Raw genomic sequence first — 21,309 nt, 5'->3', positions numbered from 1 at the left:
TAATGCACAAATTATCACTAACCCCGTCGCTTCATTTGGAATATTCCAGGAATGACCTTTGACTTTCCTGGAAGTTTTTCCCGCCGTTTGTCTGTTTCTTCTGCATATTTTTGTCCGACCGCAAGCTTACTTCTCGGTACGATCAGCGTAGAAACTGTTACACGAGGAGGTAAGGAAACATTGCTTTCGATAGCTGCCTATCATATGAGTATCGTGTCAAATTTCCCTGCATTCTACATCTTGAATTTCGAAGTTCAACAGGAAAGACTGGCCTGCAACAAAAATACGTGATCTTCTCTTTGCATCAGTCTTGACGTCTAACGTTACAGTCAAAATGTTTTTTCATGAAGATGTTTTCATGTTATGGTGTTTGCGGTTTGTGCTACTAAGGTGTAACTGTTTATTTGGTACCCTCTTTTTACCAGGAAAACAATTTCTTTAAAACCTGTTTTTCTTATAAGTGTAACAAGCCAGAGGCTACTAGTATTAAAAATCTCTGCTTGGACAGAAGCATATTGCCCCAGCTTGTATGACATAGGCAAACAACTTCAACAACAGTTGATTTAATGGGCTACGGTGCCCAGAATCGTCATGTTTCATCGGGACCTCAATATCTACTAAAATACAAAAATTCAAACAAATTCATCAAACTTTCAAAGGGATCTTGAGTTACTATAGCTGCAAACACACAGGCAATAAAACATCTGTATGTAACCCCAGACCATTGGATAGACTTGTGTAGACCATTGTACAGACCTAAAGTACAGCATACTAGTAGATCACAGAATAAAAAACGATCCGCACGAGAGCAATAGATCAGGCTTGGAGTTCATATATGCATCTCTAGTTCATTTATTAGTCGCTAGACTTACAAGATTAAAGTACCCAAACATCGAAATATTACAGTACCCCTGTCCGAGGTCACTGACCTTCTTCCTGGAAATTATGAATCCCTGCATCAACACATCTGTTAGGCCAAAGATAATCTATCATAAAAATGTGTATTTTGTGTGTGCAAGGAGGTTATATATAACCTCCTTGGTGTGTGTAATCTATGGTAAGGCTTTCATGTGTAATACAACTGATTTCACACATTCTGTTGCATTCCAGAATCGGGGCATAATGGCAGCAGGGCAGAGATCACCGGCATCATCCGACATCTGCTATGAACCACATGCAGGCGCCCTCTTGCAGGGCTTGGAGGGACTGCGGTCCAACAGCCTGCTGGTAGACGTTATCCTTTGCGTTGCTGGAAAAGAGATTCCGTGTCACCGCGCCGTCCTGGCCGCTTGCAGCGAATACTTTCACGCCATGTTCTGCAACGGGCTTCGTGAGAGCAAGGAGCACAAGGTGACCATTCACGAGGTCAGCACCAGCACCCTACAGCTTCTCGTTGACTACGCGTACACTTCAAAAGTCACCATCACGGAAGACAACGCTGTGAAGCTTATGAAAGCTGCCAACTTCTTTCAGATCCAACCTGTTTTCAAAGCATGTATGAAGTTCCTGTCTGAAGGTTTGTGTGCTGAAAACTGCATTAGTATGCTGGACCTTGGTGGCATGCTGTCCCCTGAGTTGGAGAAGAGGGCATCGCTGTGGGCCATGAATGACTTTGCAGCAGTCAGCAAAACACCCGAGTTTCTCCATCTGACTAAGGACCAGCTCATCATACTTATCTCATCGGACGACCTCAATGCCACAGAAGAAGTCGTGTATGAAACAGTGATGACATGGATCGACCATGACACCAGGAAGAGGAAGAAGGAGATGAAAGAGCTGATGGAACTGGTCAGGTTCCCCTTCATGGACAAACTGTACTTTATTGAGAAGGTGGAGACCAACAACGCCGTACGCAAGGCTTGCCCGGATATCGTGACAGAAGCTCGCAGGTACCAGCTGTTCCCAGGAGAGGTCCAGTCACCCCGCACCCGTCCCCGCCGTGCCAGCGGTCTGAAGGAGGCAGTAGTGGTTATTGGAGGGAGGGAAATGCTACATGAAGAAGGATTGATTTTCTCAAAGTACTCAAACTCTATCATGATGACCTGCTCTGCCGAGCCATCAAGTACAAGTTGGACTCCTTTAACTGCTATGAAGCAGATTGAGGACTCTGGATTTGCCGTGGCTGTTCTGGGCACAAGTGACATCATTGTGTCTGCAGGCATGAGTTCGACCAAAGTGTGGCTATATACTGTAGAACTGGACAACTGGGCCAGACTTGCTTCAATGAACGTCGACCGGTCCTGTCACCAGCTAGCAGTGGTACAAGGTAAAGTGTACGCGATTGGTGGCAGAGAAAACAATTATGGATTAGCACTACCGGTAGATTCTGTAGAGGTCTACAACCGAAGACTTAACAAGTGGACTGAAGGTGTAGCACTCCCACAACCAAGATGCGGACATGCTGCTGCAGTGTTGGACGGCAACATATACGTGATTGGAGGTATTGAAAGTAGGGAACCAACATCCACAGTGTATCGTTTCAGCCCGGGAGACAGTCATTGGCAGCCACAGAGTGACATACCTGTAGAATGTTGTAACATCCCAGCTGCAGCTCTCAATGGTAACATCTACGTCGCTGGACTCACAAGGGTTTATAGTTTCATGCCTGGTGAAAACGGGGGTTCCTGGAGTGAGGTAGCGACTGAAGGTGTTCACAGCGCGCATGGGATGACTGTCTTTGGAGGAAGGATCTACATCTGTGGAGGCTATTATGAGGATGAGCCCAATAAAGACACAAAAGTCTTGTGCCTTGATCCAGAGACTAAGTCACTTAATCATGTGGGAAACATGCCAAACGGTCTTAACGGCCATGCTTGTGTTACTGTACTGATATGAAATGGTCTATCTTGCACAAGGGTTTCCTCAGCCCCAAATTGTTGTTTGATTCATCTCATCAAATACATGCAATCATTTGTAGTTCCATATGTAGTACTATTACTATATTCTATGGGGTTGCGGTATTTTTTTCAGGGCTGAGAATATGCCAATTATGCATATGTTTTGAGTACATTGTATATTCTATCATAGATTATCACTTTGTATGAAAGACAATTACCTTATATCTAACCCCCATTAACATTAATCCACCAGATTATATAAATCTGCAACTTTAAAAAACAGTTTGAGAGATCTCCAGTGCAGCACACACACCCCTTCCCCGTGCACAGTGTAGATGTACATGTACAGGAGTGCATTATACTGGGGGATGTTGGGTTGGAGATTTTATTTACCCTGGTGGAATTATATTAGTAGATGCTACTAAAGTTATAGATAGAGACATGATAATATTTTTACTGTAACACTTGTGGCACTCCAGAAAACAAGTACATAAACAATTGGATAGAATTAGGAAACAGATGTCTCAGGTACTAGTACCGTAGTATTCACTAACTTTCGTCAGTCATAGATTGTTTACAAAATATATTCAGTTGTTATCTTCTGTAAGTTGTATCTTATTACTTGTCAATGAATGTCTAACCTTCATCGACGTACTTGTGACACTTTTCTTATAATATGTTGTAACAAACTATCAATCATCAAGTTGCTGTTGAACGAAGCTCTGTCTACTGTGTCAGTTTTTTGGTTCAAAATTAGGGAGATCTTTGCTTGGGCAATTGTTTGCACCCGATGGTTGCTTATTCGGTAGGAGTTTTATATGCCATGATGTGGCCAATTAAACTCCTATCGTGTGAAACTACTATTGGGTGTTAAGATTACCTGGGCGGCAGTAAAGTCCCTTCGTGTATATGCAAAGAGTGCCTGGCTGAACGATGATAGACTGGATATAGTGGATGCCAGGTTATATTACAGGCTTGACAGTCGAGAGTATTTAGACTTGAGTAAAGCCTCAAATGTTAATCACACTATCAATTCGCCATCCTCCCTAAAGTACTTTTTGCTCTCTTACACAAACAATCCAGGTTACTGGTGATTGGTAAGGAAATTGGAGATTGATCGATATGCATTGTTATACATATTTAACGTTATATCGTTGTATATTATATACTTTACAGCTCGTTAACGTTATTTTATACCATTATGAACGCATCATTATGAAACAATCAATTAGAAAAATGATTATGAACACCAAGGAAAGGAAAACTTCCAGAGATTCAGCCCCTGCCAACTGATATTGTTATCAAGGTGAGCCCGTGACAGACTTGCACAGAAAACTGCACTATTTTTTTGGCCCACTAGAGGCCGCTCGTGAGTGGACTCAGACAGGAAGCTGCAATTTTTATTTGAGCCGCTAGAGGGCGTCCCTGAGTGGTGAACTCGCACGAACATCAACATTCTCAAGATGGCGCTGCGCAGTCAGGAGGGTGGAAGGAACGCGCTTCGTTTTGAAGACGATGACCTGGCTACACATTCATCACTTGAGCAGGTGAGACAATAAACGTGCTAAGACTGTTCCAGGCTTACTTTAAGAAAAGTAATGCTACCATTCTGCCATTGCAGGTACTAAATTTTGCTGGAATGTTCTCACGATGTCCTAATGTTGTCACAATTTTATTGAATGTTTATCTATCTCAAAGATGATAAAACAGGTAGATTGTCAGACTGGAGTGACCAGAGATAGATTGTTATAAATACTGCACAATGTTTCTCTCTTCTAGACCTCACCAGCACAATAGAGCCTGAAAATCGGTTGCTATCAGATCATTTCCTTGCTGCCATATATTTATCATATCAGGTGTATTTGCAGCCAGTGCCACAGGCAGGTACCCAATGTGTAGGGTAATGAGGCTGTTTAACGTATAAACAGATCCCATCTTGACATTTTTGATCCGGCCTTCAACTTTGACATTCTCAATATGTAACTTAATGTTATGTGTTTATAAAACTGTGTACAATAGTGTAGTGATCTCACGGTGCTTGTTTTGTTGTTACAGGAAAAGGTGGAGGAGTCAGTAGAGCAGCTGTACTCACACTTTCACCGGAGGTCAGATGGGGATGCTGAGTGAGTTATTATCATATAGAATACAACACGGGGTATTCCGTATCGCCCGAGGTACTGGCCCGACTGCCCGACCGCCGGAGGGCGATGCGACCCGCGGCCGGGACCGAGGGTGATGCGGAATACACCGTGTTGTATTTTATTTAATGTTGTCATACCCACCCGAAAAAAAGGTTTTCAATGCGAAATGTGCCTGAAGTTTAGATAGTTTTGTGTCCTTGAACAAAAAAATGGTAACAACATCGATTCCAACCTCCGAATCGGCTATTCAAATTTTCGACAGCGGCGCAACCGGCGCACTCAAAATACATGCTAGATATTCTATATGGAAGCCGGTGTGATACAAGTAGAACCCCGTGTGATACGGAAAATTATCACACGATGCAGAACACCTATATCAAACGTTTTCACGGCCCAGGTATGATATAAAAGATAAAACCACCATGTTTAGAGCTGACGTGTGTAATCATGTAACCGATGGATGCCAGACAGCAAGGAGGGTCTGCATGCCTTTTTTGGTGAGATGCAGAAAGCTTTATCTTAATTTGCAGTGATTTGCAGTGGACCCCCCATGCAGACCCTCATACATCAGTCACCAGGTTTTGTGTTACTAATATTTCGGTCCAGTCCTACATATGGTCAAACTTGGCTTATTTCACACAGATTAATTTGATTTGTGATATTTCAGCCCAGTCCTACACAGGGAAAAACACCTGGCTTACCTGAAGAAAGGACTCAGACACCTGTCGGATGTGTATGAGGTAAGCTGTTGTGTCCCCCTCTTCCTTACTGTCCACCTGGCATATATACTTGGTGATGCAGCCTGTATTGCTGGCTCTCTTTGGCGATGCCTCAGGGGTGAAGGCATTTTTACAGTACCATGACCGCTCTGAAAATATTCAGAAAATTACATGGATGCATCTCCTAGAGAATTAGCTTTGTTATACGTCGCTAACTCAAGAAGCTGTGGATAGATCTAGCTATATGATATTTGGTCTGTGGGGAGGATTTAGTAAAACTAAGGATATGTTCAATCATGGACCTCCTAGCAGGTATTTGTGGTACTGCAATAGGACTTCTGGTTTTCTCATGTTTTAGATGTGCTATGGTCATGATTTTTAATGTTTGATAGCCCTTATTGTTTCTATATCTGGACTGCCTGTTTTTCCACATGAGGTGACAATAATGTGATCTTTCTTTACACAAGGTACTACAGTGTTTGATATACACCATTATAATTGAGAAAAAGTATACGGTATAAGGTAGAGTGGATTAATTCCTCAAGCTAACCGATGTCAGTTAGCTTGAGGAATGAATCCACTCTACTTTATACTGAGAAAAAGTGTATGATTGCAATATTTCTGGATTTCTTGCCATTATCCAATCATTGTTGTATAGCTATCAAAATAGTGCTCCCTATCCCCAGCACATAATAACAAGAGTTTGCATGTTCCCCAGTGCCTGGATGCCAGCCGACCGTGGTTGTGTTACTGGATTGTCCATGGTCTGGAGCTACTAGAAGAACCCATGCCAGAAGAAACAGCCTCAGAGTAAGTAGATGATCCCTGTGGACATTCAGCTTTTAAACCAGAAGAATATCCCTTGAAGATACAACTGTAAATCTTAAAATGTTTGCGGTGGTTTTATTTTCAAGGTGACCTCTCCACTGCAAATTCCTGACACTGATGTATCACTACCGTACAATGGAATTGTTCCAACTGCAAACTAAAAACACTGCTTTTAAATTATAATCCTTTCCGTGTATTATTAGTTAGTTAAAATAAGTTAAAATCCTCCCACACCATAAGGTGTATAGGGCGTTGCCCAAACCCGTTTCATAGCCCTGGGCCACACTGTGGTGCAATCACTGCAGCAGGGGGCTAGAGTGTGTTTAACTTCCATACTGTTTCAGAAGTATGTACCATTTTTATAAAGTCTTTGGTACAACTCAAAGCGCCTCTTGTCCAGAGATGTCCTACCCGGGCACAAACTCGGGCCTTCTGGTTCCAAATAATTTGAACCAGATGTGGTAAGTGACAGAAGAGCAGACCACTACACCACAGGGACACCCATCCGTGTATCATTGAATGCCTGCAAAAGTAAAAGAATTTACAGTATGTTCAGCCAGTATTAACAGTTGTGTTGTGTTCTGAATGGTAGGATTGCACAGTTCCTGTCAGCGTGCCAACATCCGAATGGTGGGTTTGGAGGTAAGTTAAAATGCCTTTTATTACCTTTGCCTAGGAGGTCATGTTTTTGGCAGCGTTTGTATGTGGTTAAACAGAATAATGTTCAAGAAGCTATGGATGGATTGTCATAAAATTCAGTACATGGCCAGATTTTGGAAAACCTGGTGACTTTCATTGGGACTGCAGCAACCTGTTTTTTAAGCGTTTGTTTGCATCTCGTGTTCTGGACGAGCCATGGTGAAGGTTACATGTATTTATTGGTAGAAGGCTCTTGTGCTTGTTTACCCTTTACTCAGCATTGTCTAGCTTCCACAGCAACTAATGTCACAATGCCATATTGATTTTTAAGACATACATGTGTATTGCTGCAAATGCAATGTTTTGTCTGATGAGTTTTTTTGCACACCTGTTTCAGGTGGCCCCGGACAGCTGGCGCACCTGGCTCCAACGTATGCAGCTGTCAATGCCCTGTGCATCCTGGGTACAGAGGAGGCGTATAACGTTATCGACAGGTACGTAGATGATGGCTGTAACATCCCTGACTGGGTCATCACTGTTACCAGTAGTTATACTGGCTGTCTGGTACATGTATTTTTTTAGCTGCTACCGGTGGTTGTAAAGCCTTAAGTGTGATACTGAAAAAATGAAGCCGTCAACTATAGATTGCTGCCTATTTATCAATTAAATTATATTTATTATGTGGCATAATGCACCAGTTTTTGTAAAATAGGTACAAGCTACATAAGACCTGTAAGGTTCGATCCACTCACACCGGGATGGTCCCTTACTCTCTTTGGTAAGTGAGATATGATCTGACATCTGTTAGTGTGGCTTTCCTGGAACCCGGACCTCCGACTGTTAATGTCCCATGTTATCCAAGAGGATGTCTCTTGCCAAAGCTGTGTACTCATTTTCACCTAGAGTGAGGAAAAAGGTGCAAAATGCCTTTCCCAAGGGCACAACACTGGGGCCTGATAAGGATTTGAACCCAGGAGTTGACAACCCTTACCTCCACCTTACCACCATGTTTGTCTTTCCCCATGTAGACCCAAACTGCAGAGGTTCCTCCTGAGTGCCAAGAGACCTGACGGTGCGTGGCTCATGCATGAGGGAGGGGAGGAGGATGTACGGTAGGCCAGCTGTTCTGTTGGAATCTACATTTCTGTTGTTATCACCTCCCTGGGCTCCACAATGTTACTAGTGAACAATCATTTAACACGGAATCAGGCCTAAACAGTCATTTCTGTCCCTGCCCTTGTTCCCAAAGGGTCATCTGGCACCTAATCACACTCAAACTTTCATAATTAGACCTGTCCTTGGTGCTGAACACCAATCTAACAGTACATGTAGCATCTCAGTATCTTTTTAAAACCAGCATCACACTGTCAACGACATTCAGCCAAATTTGTTGATCCCCAGAAGGTTGCCGAATTTGCAAATTACCCGAGAATTGAATGAAAGACAAATGTATCAAATTAAGGACACTGCTGCCAGACGTTTTGAGTGACATCCATCACTCTTCTTCAGCATCACTAGAACGAGCTCTCAAATCAATACTAGTACATAACGTGTAGCTGGAATGCCTCTAAATGTTTTTTTTGTAAGTTGGGTTCCCATGGGTTTCAAAAAAAGGGAGCTAGGCTACCTCAGCAAGCTACTGGGCCTCAAAGCTATATGCAGAGGGGCTTGGCCTCTAACAGAATTTCCTTTAGGAAAAATTTGGTTGATGACAATCCCAGCTGTGGATGAGCTAGATGGAAGGGTAGCCCACTGAGGTAGCCCACTCCGTCTAGCCCAGCCCATCTTTTCCGGAAACCCTGTGGTTCTAGAAAGCCTTTCCGTGACTGTTGTCCTGTTGTGTCTACAGGGGTGCGTACTGTGCAGCCTCAGCAGCCACCCTCACCAACATCATCACACCGGAGATGTTCGAGGGCACACCTGAGTGGATAGTCAGGTGGGTTGGCTCACAACAGTTGCTAGAACTTTCTCACTTCAATGAATGTTAGACATCCAGGTAATAAGATACACAATACGAAAGATACTGGATGAGTTTAGTAAACAGTTATATGTTTCAGATACATGTAGCATCTGCTGTCTTTCGTCAGTGGCTGAAAAAATTCATATTGGTTTTTACTAATTTTAGCCAGAACTATATGAATTTCATACGTAAATGAGGTGTAGACGGGGTAATAGCTTTGCTTTTTTGTAACACAAAAATCCTGTATTTGTATCAATGATCAGAACAAGACACTTTTCCGATAACGTTTGACTGTATACAGATTTATATATACTGTTTATCTTAACCCTTGTCCTGTGGGAAGCCTATATTGCGGTGGGCTCTACATATATACAGAGCCTTGTGCGTATGTGGGACCTGTATATGTATGGGTTGGGGGTATTTTTGAGTTGAACACATCACACCGGAAAGAAACGCACCGAATGCGGAAGTAACAATGCCACTGCAGTGCAGAAAAAGTCAAGGGAAAATGACCTGATTAAGAAATCAAATTAATGAAATAAATTGTGTAAAAAATGTCAGCAGGACATGGGTTAACTAAAAATGTTTGCTGTGTTTTTATTTTCACAGTGACCTCCTCACACAGAATGTTTTTCCAAAATTGAATGTGCTGATTGTAACAGTACTACAGAATTATTTAAACCGCAAACAGAAAAACATAGCAGAAACCTCTTTTCCCCTTCTACTGAAAATAGATATAATCTACAGTACCCAGGCGTAGTATTGACAATGTTGTTGTTGTTGTTGTAGATGTCAGACCTATGAAGGTGGTATTGCTGGTGTTCCTGAGATGGAGGCTCACGGTGGCTACACGTTCTGTGGGTACGCCGCCCTGGTCATGCTGGGCAGGGAGAGACTCATAGACACCAAGAGTTTATTGGTATGGTCTTCATCAGTGGTCGACTCGAGCTCGGACATGTTGTAAGGGATTGCATTCGTCATTTTGGATGGTGACGTAAAGCCGGCGGCCCCGTGTATGAGGGAGCTTTGGGCGTAAGCCTCAAGCGTTAAACCTCTGCATGTAAAAGAACCCAACACACTTATCGAGAAGAGTAGGGGTGACCCGGTGTGCTTAAACTTAAAGGGATGTTATTTTGCATTTCTTCATTTTCATGGATGTGGGCGTGTCTATGGGATAGGTTTACCCCGGGTAGTATACATTCAAGTAATTCGCTGATTCAGATGATCATGAGTGGCAATAACTTAAGGTTGTGACTTTATATATCTTAGATGTCATGCATGATAAAATGCCTTTGTTTTTCAAATAATTGTTGAATGAAGCCTGTAGATGAATCAAGAGATGCATTAAGGACTTACTTTTCCCTTGTTCTTCCCCTGCCCACAGAGATGGACTGTCAACAGACAAATGAGATTAGAGGGTGGTTTTCAGGTAGGCAGTTTATGCTACTGTTCTGTCAATTGTTATGTTAACAATGTCCAAACTTCCTTGCTACTGTAAATGCAGAAATGTTTGCGGTGATTTTATGTTCGCGATTTTCACGGCGACTGTTTCACAGCGAACATAAAATTACTGCAAACATTTTTGTCCAATACTGTAGCAGTATATGTGACTATAGCACTGCCGCGAACTAAAAACCACCTCAAACACCCCATTTTCCCTTAGCGCGAAACAAAAACCACGCGAACTTAAATGCATACAGTATCTCTAACGCCTTCTTTTGGATTAGTCATTGATGATAAAGACAAGATTTTTTTTTTATTTCATACCAAAATTTTATTCCAGAATGTAGTTCTGTTTGGGGCTATATCTGAGTAAAGTACCAGCGCAGAAGTAAGTACTATCACTGTCCGTGCTAGAACTGTAACTGTTGGCACACTACCAGGTAATGAAGTACATAATAATTGTGTGAAACATTCCCTATCTATAGTTGTACTATAAATCTTGGAAATGTTTGCGGAGATTTTACATGTATTTCAATTGGTGGTTTTCACAGTGACCTCTGTAAGTTCATGACACGGAAATATGCATTTCAAATGTATTGATAGTAACTCTAGATCTAGTACAGAATTGGTTCAACCACAAACTTAAAACACTGTGAAAACCTCCTTCCTCCTTCTACTGCAAAATTAAGTCCCCTCAAAAATAAACGAATTCACAGTACATCTTAGTAGCGTTATGTAGCTTCCACCCGGTGTAGACTATATTGATATTACAGGTCTACAGTGTGATAAGCCTTGTTCTTCCACGTGTCTGTTCCAGGGCCGGACCAACAAGTTAGTTGATGGCTGCTACTCCTTCTGGCAGGCCGGGACCCTCCCACTGCTGCACAGAGTACTGATGATGGAGGGTGGGTACAGATATATCATAAGGAGACTGTTCAGGTGCCTGTAGGGTTAAAGGGAAGCTAAACTTAAAATTGAAAGGTCTATCATACTTTGCTAAATTACAGTAAATATACCCCAAAGTTAAGTCCTCACTTCGTTTACTTAAGCCCATGGCCACCATAGTTCAGGGCTCTTCCGTTATTTGTAACTTGGGCTGAATAAAAAGACTATTTTTTACACAACCATTACAAACTATTCACGGATGTAACTTGGGCCGTTCTGACGGCTACTCGCCTGATGATTGAATTAATCAATTGTAAGGTCACAATGTGTGACTTCAGGTCTCGGCATTTCCAAACCAAAGTGAATAGGGCTTTTCAATCTGGCTTTCCTGAGGATGGATTTAGGGGAATTTTCTGACAAATTTGAGGGCATCGAGAAGACAGTAAGCTTTGAATTCCGAAAATTCTTCCTCATGAAAGCCATATCCAAAAGCCTTGTTCATACTGAATGGGAAATGTCGAGATCTAAGTCTTTTAACTTTTTATTATGTTATGATATCTGTGTGTGCCCTTGCTTGCAATTAGATTTTGGGCATGAGTTTGTTAAGTAAAGATTGTTATGTTGTATCTGCAGGTGACGAAGCTCTCAGTAAAGAGTCCTGGATGTTCCATCAAGGTGCCTTACAGGAGTACGTCCTGATCTGCTGCCAGTTCATCTCAGGGGGGCTCATCGACAAGCCTGGCAAGTCAGTGGTGCACTCTCATGTTTCTTTATTGAGAAGAAGCACATATTGAAGAAGAGCTTTATTGCACAACAATTGTAATGTATGGCAAGTTACGCACATGAGAGTTGAAGTATTGCAATTATTGTTGACAAATATAGAGAACTAAATCTAATCTATGACTAACAGTAAAAATAATCTATAGAATAATGTACATGCTAACGCTCTAGAATACAGTATGTTGGTAACAGTATGCTGTGTCAGGAATGTATGATATTGTTAACAAATATATAGAACTAATCTAATCTATGACTAACAGTAAAAATAATCTATAGAATAATGTACATGCTAACGCTCTAGAATACAGTATGTTGGTAACAGTATGCTGTGTCAGGAATGTATGATATTGTCTCGTTTTTGCTTTATGTACAAATTTGCCTACATAGGTGGATATCATATTGAATATCTCTGTCCTGGTACATGTAGGTGGCAATATTGTGTCGGACGTACATACAATCGTAACAATTTTTGTTGGTTATCAGCATATGTTGGACAGTCCATAATGAAGTGAAATTTGTTCTCAATATCATTATGGCATGTTGGACTCTGAGAGGAATGGCCGTTATTGAGTCACTGTGTTTTTTCTACCTTTGTCAAGGTTACATGTACATGTATGTTTTTGATGTGTTTTGTGTGTTTGTAGACAGCCTAACTTGAGAGCTGTGGATAGATCTTCAATATACTATTTGGTATGTGGGTAGGTGTCGACAAAACGAAGGACAAGTTTGATTATGGACCACCTTGTGGCTTCCTGTGATACTGCAGCAGAAAGTCTGGTTTTCATATCTGATGTTCTGGACATGCTAGAGCCATGATTTTGAATGAAATGAGCTCATGAAGAAGTGTTATAGGCATGGGTTTCGGCCTGTAATACTGCAGTACCTGAAAAGCTGCCAGGTGGATCAAATCCGGCAGGGTTCTTCAGGACGTCAAGACCTACCCACATGCCAAACATTTGTCAAGAAATGCTTCTTAAAAAAGCTGGCAACGCGACTATTGCAGGATAGTGGGTATGAAATGATGGAAGGTAGTTTGTCAAATGAGTGTAGGTTCGCCAATGATTCTAACACAGAGGGGGATGAGAGGACAAGGTTCAGAAGCCGAGTCAGAATCGTGAGACCAGCGCCTGCACAGAAGCAACATGTTTCATAATTTGCACACGACGTGCGCAATTCTTATATTGAAGACACATTTCTCAAATGCTGTTATGACTTGTACAGACATCAACACGTCTGTCCAAGGAGGTCAAAGACTTTGTCCTCCCTCACAAAAATTGCTGAGACTTGGCTGAAGCGATACTCACTTTGTTTGAAGCGCCCTCTGGCAAGGCACAGCCTGTCTGCAGCTTGGACGATCAGGAAGGAAGGAGGGACATCAAACCGGGCGTATAACACATCTGAAGAATCTTGAGTTATGATTGCAAACATACACACAAACAGATGACCTGAAAACAATTTTGCTGACCACAATGGTTATGGTATACAACTGTAGTGATTGTTTTGATCTTCTCCCATCCAGAGCCAGGGACTTCTACCACACCTGTTACTGTCTGAGTGGCCTGTCTATAGCCCAACACTTCATAGGAGGGAAATACAACCATAGCCATGTCATGGGCCCTGCTCGGAACGAACTGGTGAGATGCCGTAAAACAAAGTTAACGAAGCATGCTACTACAATTATAGTAACTCTATCTATGTACTGTGTAATCCTACACAAATATTTAGGACTACAAAGAAGAGGAAGACTGGTATACCCACAGTCAAATGCTTTTAGAATAAAAGGGTCACAGTATACCATAGGGCACTTAAGTGTAGAGCATATTTCTATAGCTGTAGATATGTGTAGCTCAACTGGGTCTGCCCAAGGATTGCAGATGTTTGATTTGAATTGTACACTGTCTAGTATATAGCATATTCTTGACTTTTTAAGTGTCAGAAAAATACAAAAATATGATAAAACAATAATGATTGTTGTATTACTTGTGTAAGATTCTGAAGTTAGACATAGAATTTTAGATTAAAGCCATGAAGAGAGGCAGTAAAGTTTGTAATTAGTTTTTGCTGAGTTGTTGTGCATCCAAAATTGTTTATGTGTACTACATACATTTTCAGGTTAGGTTAGGTTAGGTTAGGTGCACCAGTGCACCTATTCAGGAAAGTGAATTTTGAGCCCTGTAATTGCCCATGTGTAATACTGAAGTGTAAATGCATTTTAAGTTCACATGGTTTTTATTTTTTGCGGTAGGAAGAAAATGGAGTGGTCGCGGTGGTTTTAAGTTTGTGTTTGAAACAATGCAATAGTAGCGCTACAGTCATACTGGCGAGCAAAAAGTTTGGTTTTAAGTTGGCGCTGAAAGTTCACCGCGAAAACCGCAAACATAAAACCACCGCGAACATTTCTGCATTTACAGTATGTTCCAGCTTTTATATGTTTGTATGTGACAGCCTGTTTGTTTCTCCCTTGCAGCATGCCACCCACCCTGTGTACAACATCAGTCCAGAGGCCGTGGTACAAGCCAACTCATACTTCGGTGTTCTACCTGTTCCATCTCCAAACTCAGCCTCCTGAAGGTCCTTATAACTCAGGGCTGTCTTCAGAATCCGTCCCTTCCTCCCAGACAAAAAATTTACCCCATTCGTCCTAAAATTCTGAATTTCAGGACACAAAATTGATGGAAATCTACTGTAAATGCATTTAAGTTTGCATGTTTGTTTTTTCTCGCTAAGGTGAATATGGAGTGTTCGCAGTGATTTTAGGTTCGCGGCAGTGCTATAATAAGTCACACACTGCTAACAGTATTGGGCAAAAATGTTTCCGTTGGCTTTAAGTTCGCGGTGAAACGGTCGCCGGGAAAACTGCGGACATAAAATCACTGTGAACATTTCTGTATTTACTATATTTTCGGAATCTTGAAATTACAGATTTAACAACAAAAATTAACGCTCCACAAAAAATGAGTGTGACAGAAAAAAGTTAAACTAAAGCTGGAGACAGCCCTGATATAACTACCTTTAGAGTTAGCTATGAGGTTTAACTAAGTAACATTCCCCTGTTTGTATAATACGTTCGCTAAAATGCCCACCAGGCCAGTACTGGGGGACTTCTCTGTTGTCACATCAGTTGAGATATTTTGTTAAGAATAGAAGTGTCAGCTTCTAATTCACAGTTTGCATATCCGTCCCTGTTTTGAGTTCCTTTAATTGTTTCAGTCTGCATGTCACACTGTTAAAGGCCAAGGAAAATTAATGTTGTGTTTCCTATTACTGAAAAAATTGCGTTGGATTCTCTCTCTCTTTTAGAAAAAAATGTTTTAGTCAAGAAATACAGTTTGACAAATGTAAAACTGAAAAGCATTTAGGACGCTGGTATTTTCAACATTATTATGATACTTTTCTAATCATACAGATATACATTGTACAAGTACATGTATATCAATAAACTGAACAAAGAAGTTCAAAGTTTATCTCACATACTTACATCAACTATTCAAAGCCTTGATATGTTAATTGAGTGAGAAATACACCAACCTGAGCCTCACTTTGGTGCATGACCCCGAGCTGACCTTGGGAAATTCAAAATGGCCACTGTAATTGTATTGAATTTCACCACTCAGATGTCAGATTGAAAATTCCATGTACCTTGCCAGTGGTCGTCAAAAAAAGGCTAGGCTGGGTCGACAAGGTTTTTACTAGGGTCGGTCGGGTAACCTGAGAAACACAACATTTTTTTCCTTAGCCTAAGTTCGCACAGAAGCTGTTTGGAGATAGATTAAAAAACGATCATTTGTGCATGAGTATTATTGCTGCTCCTCCCATTCTTGAGGACATTCTTACAAACTGTTGTTGACTGTCAAAAAAAAACCCTGCTGTTCGACTGTCTTGCTCACAGTCACTGACGAAAAGTAGTGGATGCTACTTGAAACGTCTGACCATTTCCAAAATCATATCCAGTTGCTTGAGTAACTACTATTTGGCGTATCTTATTACCTGGATGTCTATCTTTCATCAACAACTGTCAAAAATGTTTCAGATTCTGTACAGGTAGTTAGTTTTATGTTCCCAGCAATGTTTCCTAGCTTGGCCGTGTTGATTTGATTATATGGATGACATCCTCTAGGTTATATGGATGACATCCTCTAGATCTGGGAATCGCAAAAAATTATGTGAGCGTTCGAAAAACATTTTTTTGTTGAAACGGAGGAAAATTGAATCATCAGATGTCATCCATATATTAATCGAATCAACACTTCTCTATGTTAATGTGTTGGTGTTACATGCCCTGTAATAGTGGCTGCGGTACTAAAGGTACATATTTGAAAATCTGTGCCAGAAATATCAGGACCGAATTTACATTATCGATAGGGTGCTACATGTTTTGTATATGGCCATAGTGCATGTACATACTGACAGCTAGTATATAGTACATGTCATTGAATAATTCTGTTCTTCAACAGTGTTACATGGTCCAATGTGTTCTTTAAAGACACTGCTGCAAGATGAATACCTTTATCTTGTCTTGTTCAAACAGTGAATGAACTCTTGCATTATTACATTAAACCATGATCTTACAGGAGCAAGTTGTTGTTTTATCAATAAAGAAATTGTCTGAATGCAAGTTCAAAAGTTGTGAAACTGCTGTAGCCGCCATTTACATTATTTTGCTTGGTTACAGTTAGAGCTGTGTACCGGTACACTGTACCGATACAGTACCGGGTACAATCAATTAGGTACAGGTCCAAAATACCTGACCCTGCTGTATTGGTACTGGACCTGACTCAGGGGATGGCCACTTTGACAGATAAAATTACTATGAAATTACCGTGGCAGTGCTCTAAAGCCACTCTAAAGCACAGAAAACACATTTGCATGGCTGGAGTCAAATTTTCATCTGTGTTTTCATAAAAATAATACCTAGCACAATCAAATATTATGTTTTTACCAGTTCTAACATGCTTTTATCCTTATTGAAAATCTAGCATTTTCCGAACAAGTAGTTTAGGTACAGATTCAGGTCCGGACCTGTACCTTGACCCGTGTACCTGTACCTGTACCTGTACCTAGAATTTGTTTAGGTACACAGCTCTAGTTACAGTACATCTGCCACTTTAGAAAACAGTGGGTTTGAGCATGTCCTTGGTTTGAGAGATCTCTAGTGCAGCTCCCTCCAGGTATGCACAGTTTAGATATATAGGAGTACAATATACTGGGGGACATTGGGTTGGAGATCTGTTTGGACGTATCTTTTCAGGGTGGCGGAATCATGTACCCTGGTGGAATTATGTTAGGCCATGTTGATTTCATTATGTGGATGACATCCTCTGGGAACACCAAAACCGATGTGTGTGAAAAAAAAAGTTGCCTTCTTTATGAAATCTATGTGGTTAGGAAGGATGAACAATAGCAAACACACAGAGTACGGTATACCGAAATATAGGTTCTTCATTTTTGTTCCTTCAAAAGACTTTGGAATTGACTTTGGCATTCTAAGACATTGGTATTTGTTTTCCGAAATATTTTTTTGCAATTTACAGCATGTATTTTCTCATTTTGCTTTTTACAATTTACGGTATGGGCGAAAATGTTTTTTTTTTGTAGAAACAGACAAAAGTTGATGCGCTCGCAGATGTCATCCATATAATCAAATCAACATGGCCTTATAGTAGATGTTATGTATAAATGAGTGGCTATAGGGGGATCCAGGGATGTCCCTGTAGCTCAACTGGTAGCAGTCTCACAGTTGAGCTCCTGGTTCCAATTAGTTGCTAACCCTGGTTCAATCCTGGGAAGGGCATCTAGGTTGGGGCTGCATCTGTCTTTCGGGGTCCCGTGCTCTAGGAGGTGCATGAGAAGGGCTAGCAATCCCTTCCTGTAGAAATATACCATGCTACTGAAACAGTAAAGGAAACTTGCTGCCCTATGTGCCACTAGACACTACTACAAGGGACTGAACAAATAGGGGGGATCTAAGAAGGTAATGTTGAGCATGGGTTATAAATTATGTGTGGTTTAATTACTCTAGGGTGTGACTGTTGAAAGATAAGTGGACAGCAGGCAGACACCAAAAATTGGAAATACTTTCTAGGGACAGTTTTTCCTAGAATTAAGAGCATCAAATTGTGGAATCGGAAATTACAGCATGGTTGCAAGTAAAGGGAGGTGTTTCTTAGGCCCCCCCCTCACTGGACCCGCGACACGACAAAGCACTCAACGAATTTCATCGACAAAAAAATATTTTTCAGCTTTGTGTGTTTTGTTGTCTTTTTGGTCATTTTTGTACGTTTTGAATGATATTCCCATTATAAAGTCAAGGGTAACACAAATCCAGTTTAGGGCGCAGCGACGCCGCCAGTGTACCGCGGGTCCAGTGAGAGGGGGGCTTAACCAACAAACCGTCACCCAAAATTGGACAACCCTTCTACACCTCAAGAGGAAACAAATTGTCTGCACATAATGGTCTGCAGCTCATCAAGGCCAAGCATCTAGAAGGCTGGATTGCTCCATGGAGAATACACGGACATCAATATTTCAGAGGCAGAATATTTCATCACAGAAACACTGTTATCTGTTGGGAAGGCTTTAGTTAGTGGAGAACCTCCCACCTGCTACAGGGTGGTTTCCCTTCTTAAAGGAAACCCAAGCAATATTAGGGTCCGAAAATCAGATTTTATTAGTCATTCCTATACATGATTAGTTCAAGCAACACTACCGGTATCACAATGTATAGCAACGTCCATGATCTAGAAATATGACGTTGTGATGTGAGAACTCACTGAAAATCGTGGCCGGAGTTTTCGTAGGCTGGCAAAGGGATCATCGTAGGGCACGCTTTTGCGCGGTTCTAAAATCCTAAAAGTATGAAGTTATTACGCTAATGTGCTTAACAATGTTGGTAAATGTCACTACCATAAAGATTTCAGCATTTTTTTTTCCATTTGTTGGCCCTAATATTGCTTTGGTTGCCTTTAAATTGAATCAGGTTGTATTGGTTCAACATGCCACTTATGGATGGTGGCTACCCAATTTAGTGAATGTTGTATTTTTTACTTACCGGGTAGCATTTTTTGGTTGAAGGACCCTTTTCGTTTCTACAAATCTTATTTTTTTGTGAAAACCATTGCCAATTTGTGGACTTATTTCGCAACCTCATAAAATGTGAAATAATATCCCCATTCAGTCAACATCTAGGCTATCATGATCTAAAACACACTTCATTACTAACCCCTTACTACAGTTAGCCTGGATGCCAGACCCCAAAACTCTGAAATATCTATCGATTCGGTAGATTGAAATCGATAGATATTTCAGAGTTTGGGGGTCTGGCATCCAGACTATACTACGATACAAGCCCCTTAGAGCTTTGGCAAGCCATATGCAGATTACACTAGCCTCCATAGCAGGCTTTGAACCGGCTTTTTTGGGGGCTAAATAATACTTTTTGCGGCCAGCCTGTAACTTTTAGCCCCGTAACCATCTTCCCGGTAGATGGTTGCGGGGTGGCTGATACTTACAGGCTGGCTGCAAAAAGTGTATTATTGAGCCAAAAAAAAGCCAGTTCAAAGCCTGTTATGGAGGCTAAGATTATACTGTGTTATGGCGTCCCACTTGGGGGGACACAAGTTTCTGGTCTTCACTGCTGAAGGAGGGATGTCCCTGTAGCTCAACTGGTAGCAGTCTCACAGTTGAGCTCCTGGTTCAAACTACTTGGTGACTGGAAGACACCAGTTCAGCCTCTGGGTAGGGCATCTCTGTTGGGGCTGCACCCATCCTTTGGATGGGATGTAAAATGGGGGATCCATGTTCGAGAATGTGCCTTGGGCATGTTAAAGGGGTAGGGTTACCCTTCCCTGTAAAAATATACCCTGCTACTGAAACAGCAAGGAAACTTGCTGCCCTATTTGCCTCTACACACTACAAGGGTCTGAACAAACAATTGTCTATAAGCTAGAACTGGTTACACTACAGATCAAGACAAGAGAGCCAACATTGCAGGGTGAAAGGTAGCTTTATTGCTAATATACACACCACCTTTGTTATGATGGACCCTTCGAGTTTTAATAAGGACATTTCTACTCTCTTGTAACCTCACCACAAACCAATTAACCTCAAACTGCAGCAGAGACCTACATGTACATTTGCCTTTAATACAATTACATTCAATTTTAATGATCAGTGGCCAAAATGTCAGGACTATGGTATGTGGTCATGTGGTCACACCTATCCTTTCACCACTGAGTTAGAATATTACCAGTTTTTATCTACATTCACAAAGGAAAATGAAGCCCAGCAGAATGGGTAGAGAAGGTGACTCCGCTGGCTTGTTACTCTGGTGGCTTCTGTATAGCCTCTTTCGCAGACTTCTAGGAACGCTGGCATTTATTTGGGGTTGGGTGGGGGGCAGTGGTAGGACTAAAAAACAGCATGAGTAACACTGTAACAGTCACATGTGTCTGTAATTACCAGGGAAACGGGGTCTTCTGTGCGTCCAGCTGAAAAAGATTTCCTTGTTTTAGTATCATGGACGCATGCCTAGCTAAAAGCCTAGTGGGGGCTGATACGCAATTTTCAACATGGGCCAGGTTGTCAATGCAGGGGGAGATAGATCAGCATCGAGAACCTTAGCCTATGTTCAAAACCGCGAATCAGCGTTCCCCCAAAAGAAAATATACATCAGCACCCCTAGAAGTCTAGGAAAGAGGCTAGCTTTCTGTATAGCCTACAAATTGTTTCAACCCCTCTTCACACAAAGTGGGCAAACTTGGGACAGCAGAGTTAGTGCTGTGGGTAATAAACACCGACATTGGTCAGTGGTAACAGTGTCACTCCCCACACTGGAAATACAATAGCTGCACAAGAAGTACCGATGCACCATTTCATGACACTGTCTATGGAGATATCTATCACCTAATGCCGTTTAATAACATTTTTGGAACTTTTGCAATTTGCAATCTCTCCTCATAAGACAGTGGCTGGTGCATCACAAAGGCTTGGTCATTTAAATGGGGTCTTTTTTTTCTGTACGTATATAGCTGTTCAAAGATTCTCTCGTCTCCTAATCCATAATGACTAACTCAATGAAA

The 21,309-nt window shown here is 41.5% G+C and overlaps 2 protein-coding genes across 2 annotated transcripts; both read left to right on the top strand.

Annotated features, from left to right (window-relative positions):
- The first annotated feature begins 53 nt into the window (after positions 1–53).
- Positions 54–2,940, top strand: LOC136432451 (kelch-like protein 24). Its single transcript, XM_066423753.1, has 2 exons — positions 54–169; positions 1,111–2,940. The coding sequence occupies exon 2, from the start codon at positions 1,123–1,125 to the stop codon at positions 2,833–2,835; it is 1,713 nt and encodes a 570-aa protein (XP_066279850.1). The 5' UTR covers positions 54–169; positions 1,111–1,122; the 3' UTR covers positions 2,836–2,940.
- Positions 2,941–4,255: 1,315 nt separating this feature from the next.
- LOC136432450 (protein farnesyltransferase subunit beta-like) lies at positions 4,256–16,805 on the top strand. The gene is made up of 14 exons (XM_066423752.1): positions 4,256–4,384; positions 4,893–4,960; positions 5,646–5,718; positions 6,416–6,507; positions 7,118–7,167; positions 7,562–7,658; positions 8,193–8,276; positions 9,014–9,100; positions 9,914–10,043; positions 10,509–10,553; positions 11,385–11,472; positions 12,086–12,197; positions 13,752–13,866; positions 14,700–16,805. Exons 1-14 carry the CDS (start codon positions 4,301–4,303, stop codon positions 14,799–14,801), a joined length of 1,227 nt encoding a protein of 408 aa, XP_066279849.1. The 5' UTR covers positions 4,256–4,300; the 3' UTR covers positions 14,802–16,805.
- Positions 16,806–21,309: the final 4,504 nt, after the last annotated feature.

Source organism: Branchiostoma lanceolatum, chromosome 4, assembly GCF_035083965.1.
Source record: "Branchiostoma lanceolatum isolate klBraLanc5 chromosome 4, klBraLanc5.hap2, whole genome shotgun sequence".
NCBI classification, from domain to species: Eukaryota; Metazoa; Chordata; class Leptocardii; order Amphioxiformes; family Branchiostomatidae; genus Branchiostoma; species Branchiostoma lanceolatum.
This window is presented reverse-complemented; position numbering and strand designations above follow the sequence as displayed.

What these genes read in the sequence shown, in the direction of transcription:
- LOC136432450 (XM_066423752.1), top strand. Translation starts at nt 4,301, where the DNA reads ATGGCGCTGCGCAGTCAGGAGGGTGGAAGGAACGCGCTTCGTTTTGAA. An exon ending in ACACCTGAGTGGATAGTCAG is followed by an intron (nt 9,101 to 9,913) that starts GTGGGTTGGCTC and finishes TTGTTGTTGTAG; the next exon opens with ATGTCAGACCTATGAAGGTG. An exon ending in CAGAGTACTGATGATGGAGG is followed by an intron (nt 11,473 to 12,085) that starts GTGGGTACAGAT and finishes TTGTATCTGCAG; the next exon opens with GTGACGAAGCTCTCAGTAAA.
- LOC136432451 (XM_066423753.1), top strand. Translation starts at nt 1,123, where the DNA reads ATGGCAGCAGGGCAGAGATCACCGGCATCATCCGACATCTGCTATGAA.